This window comes from Anopheles funestus, chromosome 2RL (genome assembly GCF_943734845.2).
Source record: "Anopheles funestus chromosome 2RL, idAnoFuneDA-416_04, whole genome shotgun sequence".
NCBI classification, from domain to species: Eukaryota; Metazoa; Arthropoda; class Insecta; order Diptera; family Culicidae; genus Anopheles; species Anopheles funestus.
The window spans coordinates 16,951,556-16,971,587 of NC_064598.1; the positions used below are offsets into that span (position 1 = coordinate 16,951,556).

The window sequence follows — 20,032 nt, forward strand, 5'->3', positions numbered from 1 at the left end:
ATTATCGTCCCATCGTTCTCGGGCGTATGATAAGCGTGCTTAGGAAATAATGCAATAACTCGGAAGAAAAAGGGTTTGCGTATGAAATGAAGCATGCAATTAAACGTACCAACCGTAATATGTTTTGTGACGTGATGAGATATTTGTGGGATTGATATCTTTGTGGGATGGCAGTAATATTTGCAAACGGCTCGAAGACATATTAGTGTCGCATTTTTTTTCTTTAACAGATACTTAAGTTTGGGAAAAGAAGAATTCCGGATTACTCAATAGTATTGAGAAAATGGAGAGTATTTAGATATGGGAAAGAATACAAAAACTTTTATGAGAATAAATTCAATAGTGTGCTGGTGTAGAAACATCTTGCTACTCCAGCTGTTTTGTTCTGACCGGCTTATGTTAAACAGTGCTTTTGGAACAATATTTAAACAATTAATGTCGCAAAGCTCTTGAGTAACTTTAGCGGTAGCCTAATTGGGTCAGTAATTATTTAAATAGCAGTACTCAGAGGAAATTATTCGGAAAGATGCTTTCCGTCGCAAGCTGACGGAAAGTCTTTTCCGAGTACTATCGTCCTAGATTTAAAGGGCTTCTCTCTGCCGTCCACTAGGGGTAAACAACATGGAAGTGATTTGCACATTGTAAGAAGTGTGTAACTTTAAAAATTACTTACATCACCAAACACCGGTTTGATGGTGTCAGGATACTGACCGAAGATGTCAGTAGACGGAGAATTTTATTACACACCTTGCCATTAAGGTTGGATTTCTTTGAAGAAATATTTAAGGTATTTAATTATACAGACGATTACGACTTTTTTTGTTCTAAAAACATGCGTGCTGTTAATTCAAATCCAATCGTATTGGTTGTTTTACGTGAGAGGGATGTCATTTATGTTCGAGTGTCCTGTGTCCCCAAGGAATGCATCGTTTCTCAGCTATCTAAAAAAGCCATTCATTCTTGAGTGTTGCTGTGTTTTAGTATTTCTGCATGGTTAAACCCAGACACTGAAAGGTACATTTGTGTGCGCAGAGTTGGATGAACAATCACGTCGAGATTTATAGAATTTTTCATGAGCTTAATTTATATTTTGTAGTTGCTAAGAGTCGTGGTAGGAGTTTCAGTTTTATTCAGTTGTATTTCGTATTTCATTATAAAAAAGCCCAAGGAAAAGGGATGAGTATCCCGAAGAACTGTTTAACAATTTTCCTGGATAATATTTAGGCAAACTTCGAACGCCGAACTAGTTCTAGCTACGAGAAATTTGAGGCATTATGTAAATAACACGCGAAAAAGGAGCTCACAGTTCTCCTGCTAACTGAACCAATTTGAATTAGGAAACACAATGTTTGCAATCTTCCCAGAAGGGAAATTCGGATGAACCATGGTTTGTATTGCTAATGCTTGCTGATGATATTTATATAATCATAGCTGGTTTTGGTATTATACTAATTCGTGTTGCAGGAACGCAAAAATAAATACAAGCGTGAGTGAGTTGACTTAACTGTACGGTCGTTAAATAGAGAAATGCAATCATAACTTTTACGCAACTTATTCTACTACCTACTTATCTTACTAACTTATCTTAGTTAGCTACAAAAGAGAACAAAAGCAAAAGAATCGCAGTTGGAAATACAAACACTGTGGCATTGGCATTGTGAAACGATATATTCATTGACGCGAAGTACGAAACATGGAAAAACTTTTCCGCTCCTTCAACCTACGGAAGAAAATGAATTTGCCATGTTTTTCTTTAAAGCTTTATCTATTTGAATAAGTGATGAAGTTTCCCTGTGAAGTTTGCTTTTTAAAACAGTACAGGTTGCGAATGTTCGAATTCTTTAACTTTCGAAGCCAACTTTCTGGAATTTATACGCCTAGATGTAAATGTAGCGTAATTTATCATATTCATTGGAATTTCGATTAACTTTCCCGCTTTAGTGGTATGATGAATAATTTGCAAAAATTAAACTTTGCTCAGCTTCACCTTTGGTGTGGCCGGTTAGGTTACAGCGAAACACAAATACTGGTCGTATTACCCCTATATTAAAGCCGATATACACTTAAAGGGCAACAATGTTGTCTTCGTTCGCTAGGCATCGTTCCATCGCTTTTGTGACAGCGTCAGTTAGCGATTGCTTCACGAAATGCACCGAATAGTGGGGCACATTTAGCCTGTTCCACTGTACGAATAAGTAGCTGAGTTTTCTTTCGCGAACCACTTTACAGTGCGGCAATTAATCTACCACTACACAGCGTACAGATTAGGTTTGAAGCTCATTAAAATTAATTACAACCATCCTCTCTGAAGGCTTTTCGGGTGGAGCGCGCGCGCCAGCGGTGACGAACAGGTCGCCGGGTCGGGTTTTTTGGGCAGATCATTATGGGACACATCTTCTGACTTTGCTGCCATTCTGATTAACCTTGGCCAGTGTGGAAATAGAAGTAGTAGTAGTAGTAGTCCTGTTTTGCAAACTGGTCCAACCTTGCGCTACTCTCGCGGGAGTTTGGCTTAGTGCCAGAACTAAGCCAGAACCGGGTTTAAAAATTTAGCTGAATTCAGCAAAAGGGTGGCCACTCTTTGTTGCGAACTTTTCTTGCCAAAAACCATAATTGTAAAGCCGGAAGATGAACGGTCGGCTACATTAACGTCCGTTTCATCCCTTACGTTGCACGGTGTGCTTGATGCTTTGGGCGTTTTGGTATACGACGTTTTACATATTTTAATTAGGCGTGAAGTTGTGCCAAACTTCACCGTGTACGGCTGAATACAGCACTAATCATGACGGCGGCACGGTGATGCACTGTATTAAGCGTGTATTTTGATTGTTCTGCCATTTTTGGGCCATAGCATCCGGCTCAGCGTGATTTGCCTTTTGGGAAATTCGGTCTCTTTGAAGTGTACGGGCTTGTGGTTACCGGTGGATGGTGGGTGGCTTCGCGGTTCGGTTGACCATTTCGCACAATTGTTCTGTATCACCGGAATTACCCAAAAGTAGCATTAAAGAGAGGATGATAATTAATTTTCCGTGCCGGTCAAACGAGCCTTGTGGGTATGCTGGAAGCGTTCAACATGTTGTCGTACTAAGCGGTGAGGAGATAGAATCAGTAAAGCTAACGTTTGTAAGAACTGGCAGCATTTAGTCGTAGCGGATGGAAGACACATCCGCAAAATTGAAAAAGAAAAAAGAAGCAATATATTATGACTCATGTCACAGGGCGTGTAGTTTTGTGAAATCAATTCTGTGTGGGGAATGGCGATAATAAGAATGTCCTTTAGTGTAGCATTTAATCTAGGATTTCTTCATATTTTATTTCTTCATATATGACAAACTCATTAATGTATACCTGTATTGTATATACATGATCAATTCGCATGTTTTGTAGCGTCGAAAAATGACATTCCCATCCTCTGTTTATTTGCGAAGTCCGATGTTTGAAGACCCAAGTTATTATCAGACATTTGGACAAAAGGAAGAACTATTGCTGCACCATTACGAGATATTCTGGTACTTAAATCTCATAGCAGCGATCGTATTCTGTAGCAACTAACAAGGTTCCTTAAGTCTTCTATTCGTGTGTGGAGTTCGATGTGAAGTTGGACATCAGGAAGTTTGGACATCAGGAAGCCTTCGTTAATTGAGTCCTGTTTTGCAGATTAGTAGCGTCATCACCATGACAGACTTCGCTTTGTGATGCTAACAAAAACGCCTTTTGGACATCTAACGAGTGTGTTAAACCCAAGCCAGAGTTTGAAATTTGTTACGATCGCAGGCCACAAAACAAAGCTCGTCGAAGTGAAATGCGCGTAGATTTTGCATGATTTCCACGAATTTGTTCAAGCGGCCACAGCAGCATAAAACAGATGCAGAAGTTGTTTGCGTATCCGTCGAGACAAAAGTCTAAATAACTTCCACACCACATTGCCAACGGAGCACAGATTAAAGGTTTTAACTAGCATTAAAAACTTTATTTTCAACCCTGTGGAAAAGTGTATTTGGGTGTGGAAGAAGGAAATTTTTCCCTCCTTCGTTGTTGGTAGAATTTAAAGTTAACAGTTTGATATCTTAATGCCCACAAAAAGGAATAGCTTAGAACATTGATTCGTGAGGGTTTATATTGTTTTCGCTGAGAGTGTGGTACACGACGTGTTTTTGAAGTGTTCGTAAGAAATGCCACGGCCGTCAAGGAGCTTTACATAGCTCGGCAATACCCCGTGAAGGAATCAATTCGTTGGAAAAATGCCTCTCCACAAGGTCAACCTATGCTGCTTTACGATAACACCACACCTCATATTGAATAAGGTTGTTAAAGCCGCATTCCAAGAGATTTTTACAGAGTTTGGCGTATTGTCGGTAACTTGTACAAACGGATTTTCGTTTATCTCCGAAATCTTCGACCATAAAGATGAGCTTTTTAGTCTTACTTTAAGAGCAATAAGGATGCTCGTCTGTTATATTAGTTTTCTATATTTCTTTTTTTCAATTTTTGAAGCCAATATTAATTCACCACATGGAGAAACTGATCCAATGGCTTTCCCATCACTGAGAACTCTCTGTCTTGTGATGACGTTAGCAATGCTTTAATCATCTTTCAATAGTTCGCGTTAAATTAAATTTAGCTTCGTATGACATTCTACATTTGGCCCACACAAAAGTTCGATGATTACCGCGAATTGAGGTAGAAACATTGAGGTTTCCCATCACCGCAGCCAGAACATGGCTTCGTAACAGCCAATTGAATATCAACAATGCATAAATCGTACCGTATTGAGACATAAGTTGCCCAAAATGCAAGTATAATGTACAACAATGTATTGCCGTTTTTTTCTTGCTTTAGCTATGACCTTTTTAATTCATCTAAAAGCACCAAAATCATCCCACATGCCATCTGGCTTCTGGGATTTTTCGTCTACAGTTCATGTTGCCCTTCGCAAAAGTACTAACGAAGGGTGCATCAGAGGGATGAATTGGATGTATCAATCAGATATGAGAGCAAAAGGTGAAACAGTTTGTAATGTGCACAGTGTTTGTTTTAAAATCATATTACCCTCAGAATGGCATATGGTACATCCCGTGACGGCAGAGACCGATAGCACAGATTCAACAGGATGTTGTTTTTTTAAATATCGTCTACGTTAGGACTGCTGCGTGTGTTTCAGCGTAAACAAATGAATATTAATGAGCTTATCGCAGTGGTGGCGGCTTGAGCCCGAATCGAACGACGCAGTGATTTGTCGGTAGCAATGTGGGAATTCATAAATGATTTATCCATCTCTTTGAGCTTTTTCACAAAGTCTATAGACTCGGCTCGAGATAGCACGTGGCCATCATGGGTAGAATGGGAAGGTTAAGATAAAATTAAGCGGCAAACAAACGGACGCCCATCTTGTGCCACACGTCGGTGGCATGAGAGAAACATTTTTTTTTTGCTTTTACTTTTGTTAAGCTACTCTTGTGCTGCATCCGCTTGATACGGTTTGCTGTGGCCATTTTGTGGTAGCTTTGGTTTCGCTTTCTCTATATCAACCAAACATTCGGTGGAAAGTATACAACAACCGCGCAACAAAGCACAACTGGCTGCCATGTTTGCGGCGTGCGAAAGCAAACGCAAGAAACTAAAACCCAATTTGGGAAGGATTGTTTGAATTTCATTTCGCTCGGTTGCTTTTTTATCCTTCGGGGCACGGTTTACGGTGGGGTGTGTCAGCTTTTGTGTCGCTTTTCTTTTCCGCTCTGCGTTCACTTTGTTCGCTGGTATGCGCGCGTATGTACTATATGTTTGTCTACTAAAGCGGAAGGGTTTGTGCTTTTTCCAGTGATCGACGCACGAATTTCGCACGACACTGGGGTCACGCTTTTCCCAGCGAGAGTGAAATGGAAAATGGCTGACGGGGTTGATCAATGTTACCATTCATAGAAACACCACCAGCGCAACGTGCCATTGTCAACATATTACGTTGACATGTCTCTAAAGGTCTTGATAGAGATGTGTACCGTGCTCTTCCATCTGCTCCTTTCTTGTTGTTTTTGAATCGCCCCAAAATCCTAGCCCCACCAAGCAAGAAACTCTTTTCGAGGTGGCTTTTCTTGTCATCAGCGGTACAAGACTAAAACATTGCCAGCATCTTGAGACCAAAGTAAAATTGGGCCGAAGTAGGAACAAATTAAACTTCAAACAAAACCGGGAATACACTCCATCAGCTTAATGGACGATTAGTAAGGACCCGATTCCAGGTCATACCAGTGCTACTTGAAGGGGTGAATTTTCATTTTCCCTTTGAGTAAAATTTTCACAATCCCTTTTCGGGCGTGCCGTCTGCGTGTGTGAATTGATTCATCTCGTAAGTAATCAGGGTCACTACTAAGGCTTTCCCGAGTTTTGACAACACGTGTCAGGTTCTGTCACATTTTCGGCACCATCAACTTCAATGTTATGAAGTATCTGTTCGTTTCAAGCCTGTCATGGCGTAACGCAGACGTAACAACTTTCGGTATGAAACAAATGTACCGAAGAAGGAAGCAATTTTTCGTCCTTTTTTTTCACTCTTGCTTTCAACCCACTGAACGCTTTCCGAGTGGTTATTTGTGAAATTCCATTCCTGTTGAATGATGTACATCAAGATCGCTTTGGATATCAAGGAGTAAGGGATGGAAAGACAAATAAACTGATAAAACTTTTACGGCACGATAGAATCATGTGCGTTAAGCTTTATTTATTGGAAATGCCGAAGTTGCTCTCGGTAAGTGCGATTAGCGAATAAGAATTTCATCATCTTCGCTGTAAGTACAATCCAAAAACCCCGAGCAAACGGGAAAAAAGTGTAAGCAGTTTTGGAAAACTTTTTAACCTCCACGGAGATTTTTTTCCCCCAATGTTCTAGGTGGATGGTTTGAGCTGAACCGAGACAAAACGGTGTTCCGAAATAGTACTGCCAATGGAAGGGAAAAACTTTTCACAGTGTTACGTTAACTACATCCTGTTATTTTTTTTTCTTCTTCTACTGTTCTACAACTTACCACACCATTGGTCAATCGTTTCGCATGAACATTCCATTTGTGCAACATTCAGTTAAGACGGTCCTTATCATAATCTCATCTAGATCGTTCGTGCTGTTAATTGTGGCTTCGTTCAGCCATATCACAATAAGTCTTTGGCGAAAGAGAGTAAAAAAAACATGCGAAAAAAAGGATACATTAATCAATGTTGGTTGTGAAGCAGCGTGCAAGAGAAATGGCGTGCCGGTTAGAACGGTTAAAACGTAATATCACGATCCCGATACGGACACGCTTAATGGTATACCGCTCGGTGATGTTTTTAGCTATCGGCACCGGTGAGCAGAAGCATTAATCTTTGATGTTTTAGCTGCTGTGTAAACGTTCGCGATGGAAATAATAAAACAAAAAAATGGAAATCTTCCAACGAGTATAAATACACCATCCGGACGGATTTTTAAGAGCGCTTTTGATGATGATATGTATCCTCAGCCTTGGTGTTTTTCTTTGAATTCGATTTTTTTTCGTTTTTTTTTGTGTTGACAGCAGCAGTTTTAAAGAATGTATGGAAAAAAATAAAACTACATGTAGATTAAAGAAAAATAAAACAGCACAAAGCTAGCATAAACATGTAGTGTGTGAGGAGCGAACGTGTTAATGTGGCGTTAGTAATATATTTGCAATGAAGAATGGATAACTTTGCTTACATGGTTTCGAATGCTGAAAATAAATGTACGATAATATGAAATAAAATATTTAATTTTTTTTTCAAGATGGCTTTAAGTGGACTTAATAATTTTTTTTATAAAAAAAAATTCACCATTTTGTAGACATATACGAATAAATAGAGTAGACAAGATCCATACACGATTTGATCAATACTTTGTACTCATTTGTTGTTTTTTTTTTCTTTATTTTAAAACATTTAGACCTTAAAATTGACAACATGCTTAGCATATACAGCAACATAAAGTTTAAGCTATTAAAATAATCATGGACACACCTAGAGCACTTACACGTTTACGTATATACGATTGGGCAGCAACATTTTGTTTTTTTTTTTTTTTTGTACAGAAGGTAATGCGATTTTTAAGCTTTTAGCAAAACATTTTTAAACAGTTTTTGGTATCCTTATTCTATATTTTCAAATTACACAGTCTTAGTTTGGGATCTTTCTTTATATGAACAAGCTCATGTAAGCAGTGCTGCTGGAAGAGAATTAAAAGTAATCATACCAATGCTCGCTAATCCTAATGACAAATTTGACTCATCGCTCATTGAAAGGGGGCTCATGCTTTCAGTGAAGGAAGATCAATTTTAAAACAGTTATTGCCTTACCTGAGGTGATATTAGGATAGGGAAAGAAATTATTTCATCTGTTCCTATTGAGTTTACTTGAAACCTTGATGCACATCTTTCCGGAGATGTGTTTTATTTAACGTTAGCGTTTGATTTTATATATTTCTAGCCTAGGAATTTACTTCAAAATTTTACACGTTTTGTTTGTCCTTCGTAGTTTTGTCGAGATATAAAAAATAACCTTAACCGTTACAACATATCTGAAGGTGGTATTGGTGATTTGATAACGAGTACCTTACCATCATGGATCACAGATAATTCCGAGTCCTGCCGTACGATTCTGACACTACCATCTCTGCTGGTATGCACGTCCGACGTAATAGACTCCGCCACCAGCACAGGACTGGTGGGCAATTGTGGATTGTTGTGCAACGTTCTCAGTGCCACCTGTCGGTCACCCTCTCTCGTACCGTTTCCGCCCGATCTTTCCCTCGACCGGTCATAAGCTGACCGGCCGGGTACGTTTCGATCGACGGACGAGATGCTTACCCGTGGGCCGCGTACCGTCCAATGGCAAAAGTCTAAACTGCACTCCAGCACATCCTTCCCGGTGCTGCGCGAATCCTTTTCCCTGCTGTTCGTGTTGTTGCTGTCCAGCTGACCGGCAATACCGTTCGAGTGCCGTACACGCCAGAAAGCGGCCCGGAACTGTGTGTTCATGCCGACGTAGATGATCGGGTTGTAGCAGATGCTCGATTTGGCGATGAGCGCTGGCAACACTGCCAACCCGGGTCCGATCAGTTCCTGCGGTCCAAACTGTTCGATCAGCGCAAAGATGGCGTACGGTGTCCACGCGATCATGAATGCGACGATCATCAACGCTACCATGGAGGTGACGCGCCGTTCGGCACGATTTACACGACCCACACGTGCCGAGTTCTACTCCATTGTGGAGAAAACGAGAACATTAAAAAAAAACAAAAACTGTTTAGTATTTACATTCGTTCTATTTACATGTGGCTCGGAGCATAATAATAAACCGTAAGGCGGTATGAGGCTGTCAGATGCTTTACCTTGCGCATTTCGAGTACGATGTTGATGTAGCTATAAATAATGACTGCCAGTGGGAGTATCAGGCCAAATATGAAGAGAAATATAATGTAGCTGGTTGCATTCATCGTCTGTGACTCCCAGTTTACCGAGCAGCTTATCGCGTTGGGGAGTATAAGATTACAAACAGTTATTCATCAAAACAGGGCCGTCAGTTTGGCATGTTTCATTCATGCGGGAAAGAATGGTAAATCGAGTAGATCGATGTAGAACCCACTCAGTACAGCCAATTGCTAACCCACACGGTGATAGTAAAAGGTTTTGGTAAAATGTTGTATTTTTTCTTCTATCAGGAAACTTTTTAAAAGCTTTCTCTATCTTTAAACATGAATTATGTACATGGAAAATCTTTTTCCGTTTGTTTATCGCTTAATGATGCTACTCAAAAGGAAGGAATGTAATTCATAATGTTTCGTTATGCAATGGTAAAAAGGATCTTGAAAGGGTATTCGTGTGTGCTACCTTTTTGCGAAGGCTGAAAAAACGTAACATTCATTCATCTTTGATGCTTGGATAATAGGTAGAAGCATCGATTAATGAAGAGCAATTGATTGGAAGCGAAAGTATGCGATGCATGACACATAATGAAGTAACCTGTACCTGTACATAATTGACTCATTAGAGTGATAAAATTAAACTAAAAGGAACATAATTGGTTGATGGAATAGAAGTTGTGTTCTACCATAAATTTTTCGATGCTACTGATGATCTAAAACAAATTCTCTTCGCTTGGTTAAGAGTTTGTAATTTGTGATTAGAAGCTAATTTCTAAAATTTGTGATAAAAAATAAATTAAACGAAACATAATTAATTCCATACTGATCCTTTTCAATAATAATCCAAATTCCTCATATGCAAATTTCAGAATAATATTTCTCATGAAAAATCACAAATATCATAGCATTAGCATTAGACATTTGTAAGCCAAGATCACTGATGCAGACGGCTGAAGATCTTAAATCTGTCTTTAAAAAAACTCCTAAACCTCAATATTCTTTCATGAACTTTGAAGATAAACTTTGACAGGAGAGACCAGGCGTCCACTAAACCAGTAATTAACTTATGAAAAAATAAACAGTGTTCCGTCCTCCTTCTTGGCTACAGCGCTTTCCATCCGATTATTAAGTGTCTCCTGCAATATGAAGGACAGTCGATACGATTAGACTAGGGAAACCGAAAGTACATTATTTTCGTAATTTTCTTTTGGATAGCCATTAATAGTCGCCTAATTGTTTTTGTCACATCAACCTTCATCCATTCAATAGCACATGCTCATGTTAGTGAACGGATGTTTTACATTACGTTGAGGAATCTACTTTTGTGGCACTTCTAGCTCATTCAAGATATAAACCCATTGAAAAAAGGAAAAATTATACAAATTGAAAAAACGTTTGAGAGGAAGATTGATTTCGCAAATCATTCAACTATAGACTACGAACTCAATTACAGTGAACAAAAAAAACATAAAAAAGAATGTGACTCTACCTGGAAAATTTATGTTTACAAATAAATTCGCATTACATTCTATGACGTTACGAACAACCAATGAGCCCCACAGAAATGTTGGCACAACATCAAGTCACATTACTTTATCCTACGCTCGATAGGATTAGTCCCGCGTTCCTCCTAGTACCTTCAACATGGCCGTAATCATTTCACCAGCTGAGATGTGGTGGAAAATTTCCTCTACTCCAAAATGGAACTTTACTCGGAAATGTTATTACGGGTACTATTGTGTCCATACATAGCCCCGGTGAGATTAGTCTCGACAAAAGCGACCATAGTTTGGGCGGGTTTTTTTGGGGCAAATCGGTTGAAAATGGTAAAGGTCTCCTAAACAGCCTAATAATGCGCTGTGTTTGACGTTATTCACGCAATGGTTTGAAATGCTATTCACTTTTCCATCCAGGCTCCGGCGTAGTTCGCTTCCGGCGGATAGTACCATCGTACCAACGAGATGGCGAGTTGTTCGTATGAAGTGTACGGGATACTAACATGACATCAAGCATCCGGCCACACGGTGGGCAAATTTTGGGCAAGTGGATGAAATTATTATCTCTCGCTAAATGATTATGTTTGGGGCATTCGGGATGAATGGTGTGGAAATTGGTAGCTGACGGCACTGAACAGGTAAGGAGGCAACGCTCTACGATAGAAAACATCCCTTGGGTGAGTCACAACGGAGACTAGTTTCGTTGAATGTTCCAACATTCAATGGCCTGGTTGCCCCGTGCCTTATGAAGAGTTTCTATGATAATAGGTAGAAATGGACTGTCGGTTGCCGTGGGAAGGATGCAAAGAGGGATGCTATGAAAAAGCGAATTAAAGTGAAAGTTACTTATGTACGCATTTTCGCCAGGATCGAAGGTATGGTGTTGTATTTTTTTGTGTTGCTACTGCATTCTCTTTCACTATGTCAATTTGTCAATAGTCAATATGTATGTACCTTATGTTTGCTGCCTCGTTGACGTAGGCGCCCCAGCCAAACAGTGGCGGTGAGGTAAGGGCAAATGAATAGCTCCATATGAACAGAATGGCCCGGCCGGCTCCTTGTTTCGAGCGGTTCTGCGCGGTGAATGGACGGCTGATCAAACAGAACCTCTCGTACGAAAGCACGGTAAGGGTTGTGATTGAAGCGATTCCTGTGAAAGGATTTCATGCAATGAACAGAATGTACGGTTACCCTTTGTTTGTTACTCAGTATCTTTACAAATAGTACAATATTTCCATTGGTGTTTAGTTCCACTCTAGAGCGAAACATGGCGCTTGGATGAGGTGAACGAAAATAAAAGGCGAAGTTAACAAATATTCATTAATTATTAAAGACGATGTGAGATTCGCGTGGTAACTTTAACAGTACTTACGAAATAACGAAATAATGATAAAATTGTGTGTATTTTTTGTTTTGGTACAGATGAATTGTTATGATTAATTCCAGTACAGTGATAAACTGCAACCTTGAACCGCCCTTAGTTAAATTTGAAGCAATGCGAATTGAACTACGTTAAGTTAAAATACTCTGATCCAATAGAAGTTAACTTTCAGACATCGATGGAATAGTAGCCGAACTGATCAAACTGATCTTGTAATACTACAAGATCGACTTGTCCTATTTCGTAGAAGAGATAGTTGGAAACTATCCGAGGGAATTCCGAAGCGAAAAATGATCCTGTGATCAAATTTTCACTATGCGGAAGACTTTGGAGAAGATGGCGGAGTAACAGCTCTATCTCTTCATTGATTTCAAGGCTGCATATGATTTCACAGCAATGTTAAAAACAGACGACGGAATGAACTGTTTTGGAATTCAGACCAACAAGACTTCAACGAATGACAAGGAGCAACGTCTCATGTCAGGTGATGGAGGATGGGATATTCTCAGGATTTCCCATAGTGACATTAGACAGTATCCTCATTAGACAAGCTAATCGTCTACTTTCTATCCTCAAGCTAGAGAGCGCCATCTTCAACTAAGATGTGGAAAATTCGGGGAGTATCGTCTATAACTCAGATCCTCAGAACGTACGATGTTTGTCCCCGACAATGGAGGAGTCACTATATTGAGGAGCTTTATAAGTTGTGCGAAGAGGTCACTATTGTACAACGAACTGGATACTGCAGGCTCAAGTGGGCTAGTGATGTCATTCGAATGACACCGGAAGACCCAGTCCGTAAAGTCCTTTTAGGATGCGTCCTCCAGATAGTTTAGAAGCGGTTCAGAGCGGCTTAGAAGACTCCTACAGCAGGATCGAAGACCGCGAAGTGGTTCTAGCGTCTGATTAGTTAGTAAGTGAAAAGTAAACTTTATTTTCACTCATTTTTTCGTTTTTGAGATAAATCATTTTTAGCTGCAAAATAAATAAAAGCATAATTGATGTTATTGTTTATAAGAACCCACTCCTTTTAAAACTTAAAAAGAATACATAATTTGCTTGGAAAAGATGCATCTTTTTTAAAGGTTTACTAAAAAAATCCCTCTACGAGGGAAGCCCAAAAGTAAGCGAATGATGGATTTTTCATGTAAATTTTCATCTTGTTGCCAACAGTTGGTTATTACTGATGTCGATGTAAAAAGACTACCGGCTGCATGCCGCATGTGTAGTTGAATGATCGATCGTTTCCGTACACAAAATCTCTGCGGCCCATTTGTCTCGCGGGCATGACTTTCGATCGTGGCAAGTAGCGAACGACAACCCAAAAGGGAATATAACCATCGCACGGTATGATGTACGAACGTTTGGGAGTAACTTTTTTTTTCTCTTCTCGTTGTTGCCGCAAATGTAAATTTTCCGATACGCAAGTGGAATAGATGACACCCTAACCAAACATTCGCTTTCGTTCACAACCGTACCGTGTTCCTGTTTCCAATTGATGGAATAATTTACCATGCAAAGGGATTTTTCTCACGGTACCTCAGACCAAAGAAGGGAAGGACTGGGTAGGAGAAGGAGAATTGATACGTACAAGAGGAAAAACTGTTAGCAATGCTATCATCGGGTGTAGTTTATATGAAACAAAATTTGTAAACCATTTCGAAGGCACAATGAACAGCTCGTCGGAGGGTAACCGAATGGTGAATCGGAGGGTGGTTTGCGCGTCAGAAAGCTAACGTCAAAAGAAGTGGGATTAATCGTGCAAAAGTTAGAAACCACTTCCATCCAACCGGGGACGACGGTTGGTGTTCGTTATCATATGCGTAGGCATCTCGCACCAGCCGGCAAGCCGCCCTGCCACGGAATGAAGTCGCAACGGTTCGTTTCCGCCATTACCGTTTGTTTGCTTGAAAGTACCAATAAAAGCAGACGATAAAAAGCTCCGATATAATCCCTAATCGGATTGAACTTCTAATGAGCACGGTCGGGTTTTGGTGCGGTGTTCTACGTTCTACGATCGGTAAGGAAGTGGAACACACTCGGTACCAGAATCGAATCACGCTAAACTGAACAATTTCTTTACGCTCGTTGATAAAATTTACAACTTTTTTTTTTCCTCAAGAACCTAAAATGCTAAAATTGATGAAATGTTAAAATTGTTATGACACAAATCCTTACCGTTCGGTACAATTTTATTCCAATCGAAGCGGTTGGATATTTGAAATGCTTCACGCGTTTACATGATACGTAACGCACGTGGTAAAAAAGAAAAAAATCTAAAAATACGACAAACAAAATCGATTGACATTATTTGTACGATGAAATTGGTGATTTTGTCAATAAAAAAAAACGGAAAGGAAAATCATTTGGCGTGCTGCAACAGTTCGACTGTCGGTACCGCTAAAATCGCTGACAGATGTCAGTCAGCAACATTTGAAGTGCCCAAAAGTTTGGCAAAATGGTGTTGAGAAAAAAAAATCTCCCCAAATCGTCGCGTGTATGTTTTGAGCTGAAGCAGCTTAATCGTATTAGGAAATGGAAATCACTTCGCGTCGGATTACGGTGCAGATTAATTTGCTTGGGACCGCGTTCTTTCCCTTGGCTGGCAAACTGGTGAAGATGGCTACACTAACCAGAAGCTGGTTTTCTTTTCTAATCACGTACATCAATATCAATTTCGATAACGCTCCGAATGGAGGGAGCTTTCTGTTTGCCGTGCGCTGATTGTGGCTGTGTTTTTTACGTAGCGAAACTCAACGCTATCAATTAACTGCCCGGTTCTGCTTATCTGGATGACGAACAGGCCCACCTAACGAATCATCCGCCTGGAAACCTTGGTGTGTATTGTGTCCCATTTGCTTCGGAATCTGGCTTGACTGCCGAATGATGAAGTGTGTAATATGAAGATGGATGAAAATTTACTCCCCATTTTGGTGTGCTTAATAGCTGGAAGTAAGTGAAATGCTCTTCAATTTCCGTATTCAATTTTCCAATTTTTTGCCAGCATTGTTTTCCCTGTCCATTTAAATATGATTTAATTGAAGCGTAATGTGCTTATAAAAATAATAATGATTTTATGTGTCTTTTTTGTACTTAACCTAAAATGATTGACAGTACGTGCTGGGGAAGAATTTGACCGCACAGATTTGAAAGTAATTGCTTTCTTCGCTACTGTTTGTGATATTTAATATTTTCGGTTTTATACGGGCTTTAAGAGAATTTGTATTTTGGCGCTACAATTGTACCATGAGTGGGTGTGATGTGACTGACATTCGTCGATATTAGGATTTCTTTTCCATTCCCATTTAAACGTCCTACCCTGCGGGTGTAATAAATGGAGACGCAATTATGCGCCACATTAATGGACGAGTTTGCATATTTTTCATATTATTCGTGCGCTTGGCTTACAAACGGTTGTTTCCGATCGTGCCAAGCAATACGCGGCGCGCGGACAAAGAACTTTTGCGCCACGGTCTTTGATGGTGATTACTGAATAAATTTGCGAAAGAGTTCGCTCTTTCAGCAATGGATAGCCGCGTTTACTGCCCCTTTTATATAATCTACTGAAGGGTGCCGATGGTGTACAAAAGCGTACCAATTTGCATGTTTTTACGTAAAATAGTCTCCAAAAACCGAAACAAAAAACCAAATGATATTGTACATAAATCACCTGTCTAGCGAAGGATTAAACACAACGTCAACTACACAAGGTTTCGAATGTATTTGTAAAAATTAAATAAAAATGTGCTTTAATTTTTTTTGTTGCGCTATAAATAAACACCCACTGTCGCTTGATAAGGTATTAAATTTTTTCTTACTTTACCTAACAGTGACATGAAAAATCCATACGCCACGCAGACACTTTTCCCGAACAGCCAACGGTGCGAAATGGCGGACGTTAGGGTGAGCGGATTTCCAATGATCGATACGGAAAAGTCGGAACAAACTAGATTGAACAGAATGATGTTCATCGGCGTCCATAGCTAGAAAATCGAAGTAGAAAAGTGCTGAAATGTTAATCATGTTTTATTGTTCGCAGAAAAAAAAACAAGAAAGAAGAAAACAAAACAAAAAATACAGTCCAAAACCAGAGTCTGAGCAAAATGGACGATAAAGTTATTTCGCAACGGTCGTTTAAATGATTTAACTTTGTCGATCGTGACAAATGAAAAGCGACTGTTTAAATGTGTAGCATATTTTCCCGACAAGATAAAGCACAAACAATTGTAAAATACCCAGTGAAGCTTAACAATAATACCTAGTTCTTCTTTGTATTTAGCTTTAACTTTGTGTATATTGTTCTGTAATCGGAAAGTGGGAAATTCATAATTTATTTTTCTTAGTAACAATTGATTGAGCAATTATTTTAGCACAGTTTTATATGGTTGCTTGTATGTGAGTTCCAATAAATCCAATAAAGTTTTTAGTAGAAATCTTCAATGTTCTTTCATTTAAATTCTAAAAATATTCTAGTGGTTTTGGGAATTACTATCATTAGTATCTTCAAACAGTTTCTAGTTGCTTTTTGCGGTGAGTGGCCACTTCTGAGCATGCATGTATGATATGGTCAGCAAATCTACAATTTGTTGTGAATTTTTGAGCATCACTTAAGCAAGAAACCATACTTGAGTGAACTCTTGAGGGATGCTTTTGTGAACCCCGAGATTTCTCTTTTACATCCTCGATCGGCCAAAGTTCGCCCAAAAAGTGTGGGCAAAATTTGGTAACAGCATTCGACCACAGTAATATAGTAAAGATATACGGCACTTAAGCGTTTCGTCTCGTTAGGACGACACGATGTAATTGGACATGTGTTCGGACAAAGTTTGCGTAAAGCGTAACGAATAAACATGGCTACCGTCCGTCGGAAAGTCTTCAAATGAATCGTTACGATTTTCCCAACGGATGGCATATGCTCGGTGGTCTCATGGCGTTAAGAGAGCGTCAACAATTGTGGAATAAAAGCCCCGGTATGTTGCCCGTGTGTTCCTCACTTCCAGCGCAAATAGGTAAGCATCCGCCGAGACCCAGTTGGCCCAGTGTCTTACCTGTACATCCTTGTACATGAGGGCAATAACGAAGATGTTGAGAAAAAATCCGAAGAACCCTATGAAGAAGAGTGTCACGGCGGCACCATTGTAGGCCCACGGTGCCATCAGCTCCTGGTAGTCGGAATTGATGGAGGCAGCATCGGTGACGTCGTACATCTTCGATGCTACATCCTGCTAGCGATGGTCCGTCCCCGGATACCCCCGGCATATGGTTGACAAGTTGAAGTGGAACCGTTCACACTTACGCGGACTAGCGTGGAGCGGTACACTTGGATGATGCTCTAGACAATTCCATGCCCCCGGTTCGAGAAGGTCACACGATGTCAATATGTATGACAAATTCACTACGTGAGGCCGCTGGTTTAGCGGCAATATAAACAATCTGTACATGAGAAGAATATCAATATCGTTAAGATTTTGTTGGTTGGAAAAGTTTTTTAAAAGTCATACAACGAGAAAAGCTAAACTAATCATAAGTCGGAACAGTTGATATGCCGCAAATTGTATAACTTCTACAACGGTTTGTTTCATATTTTGAAACGGACCTTTGAAACAAAGCATTCTAATTTCCTTTAGCAGTACTTCTGTTCTTTTCATTCGATTTAATTCGCCCAAAAACGTTACCCAAACGGGGAAAATAATCCGATTAAATTAGTTTTTTCCTTCTCGCTTTCCTTGCTGTCTTCCTTATCGGTGCACAAAAACATTTTAATCATTATTTTATATTTCGCTTCCTTTCTCGTGGGAACCGGAGAAGTTTTTGGTTGATTATTCTGAAAAAAAAACAGAAACCACCAACCAAACGACTAGAAGCTTTGAAGAAAGGTAAACGAAAAAAACTGGTTTAAACAGTATAAGTTTGTAACTAACGCTTTGTGACGTATATTTGGCTTTAAAGCAGCTAACTAAACAATCATAAAATACAATACAAAACACGCGGTTTGTTGGAAATAATGCGTGATGAAACAAATTTGAAGAAAAAGGATTATACAAATCATATTTTCATTTGCTGCTGGTTTTATTTTTGCACTTTGGTTAAAGAGGGTATTATTAAACATGTATCGTAATTTAAATTTCTTGACATGCATAATGTAGGTGCGTCAGTTGAGTCGTTCTATTTACTGCCTAATATTCTTAGTATTGTACACCCTCGTTTTGGTTATGGATGTTCAACTTCGGTTGAAAATAATTTCCATCGTATGATAAGGAATAAAAAAAATCTTTTCTTCGTAAGACACTAACGAAAGGCTTTGGACATTAACAATGAGAAAAAAAGGTATGGTCTACCCTTTTCCATCGAAGCCAGACATATTCATCATCATGATGTAAAATTAGTCGTTCGTAAGATAATTCGTTGGACAATACGTTCATAATTTAACCACTTGGGATGCATCATTTTGGACAAAAAAAAATTCGGATATTCTAAACAGAACCGGCTTTAACGCTTTATGTCACCATCCATTTCATGTAAATTGCGTTGCATCTTAAGTTGCTGAATATTTCATACGCCGTTAAACGAAACGATGTACCGACGCTGCCTATCCTTTCGGTAATGTTAATTTTTAATGTATCACTCATCCACCTTTTAGCCACGGTGGTATTTACTATCACTTTACACTAACATCCTTACCACATCAATGAAGGATCGCAGTGGGTAGTTGGTTTTATTACGAGGAAGCCATATTTTCTCGCACAGGTTTCGAGTCACGTGACTTTACCAAACCAATCTTCCGATTCAATTACAGTCTTTATCACCGTTTTTTCCCCGTGTTAGTATGGTTTCTCCTTGAATACACGTCCCCGTACCAAAAATCCGTAAAATAGATAAAACGCAAGAAAAGGTTCAACTTACCTTGGCCAACGCACAATATGGTGAAGAATGTACGGTGAAAAGTGAACGCTAACCAGCACGCTACTTTTATCCTTCGGTGCGTTTGCAAAATCATTTTTGGCACATTTTTTTGTTGTTGCGGTTGTCTGACTGAATTTCGACTGGTTTGGCACTGGTTTTGTGGGGTACACCGCAAACAGTTGGCGGAAAATTTAAATCAAATTCTTTCGCAAACGATTAACTGTACTGTAAAGGTTTAGGTTTTTACAGCCGTCTGGAGACGAACGCTAGTGGAAAATTTTTTTTGTTATTGTTGGCAGTTTAGACAATCGGTATTTGGTTGTAATTTTTGCCTCGTGATATAAATAATCATTATATATAAAGTATTTAAAAACACACACACATCCTTTCTATTTTATGAAGACTTTTCCATAAGGCACTATTGAAAGTGATTAATATACACCTTCATGCACTCACTATACACTTCATACACTGCTCTCACTATGTTTTTTTCAAACGCCAGGATATTTTTTTACTCCGTAAATTTAATCACTTTCACTCGTTTCACAACCAGCACACTTAAAGATGTAGCAAATCTTCACAATGGTACCGTTTTGGTATGGATTGAGCATCCGGAAGCAGCCAGCAGCGGCAACATCACGATCTGTTACAGCATCCGGCACTAGACTGAAACCATCCATGGCAGCGTGAGCTCTAATAAAATACGTATTTCGTACCCACGCGTTTCGTCTACCGAAATTCATCAGATCCTTGTGAGCGTCCTACTACGCTACTACGGAACGGCATTGGTTCGTCTCGTTCGTTCGTACGAAAAGCACGAGTAATGGCAGCAGAAAATATGGAGCAATGTTG

At 39.5% G+C, this 20,032-nt stretch overlaps 1 protein-coding gene across 1 annotated transcript; it reads right to left on the bottom strand.

Moving 5' to 3' along the window:
• Window positions 1–7,830: 7,830 nt before the first annotated feature.
• On the bottom strand, window positions 7,831–19,500 carry LOC125774893 (vertebrate ancient opsin-like). The gene is made up of 6 exons (XM_049445260.1): window positions 19,181–19,500; window positions 17,326–17,710; window positions 16,101–16,260; window positions 11,851–12,046; window positions 9,368–9,500; window positions 7,831–9,233 (listed from the first exon to the last, which is right to left on the bottom strand). The coding sequence occupies exons 2-6, from the start codon at window positions 17,482–17,484 to the stop codon at window positions 8,544–8,546; spliced, it is 1,338 nt and encodes a 445-aa protein (XP_049301217.1). The 5' UTR covers window positions 17,485–17,710; window positions 19,181–19,500; the 3' UTR covers window positions 7,831–8,543.
• Window positions 19,501–20,032: the final 532 nt, after the last annotated feature.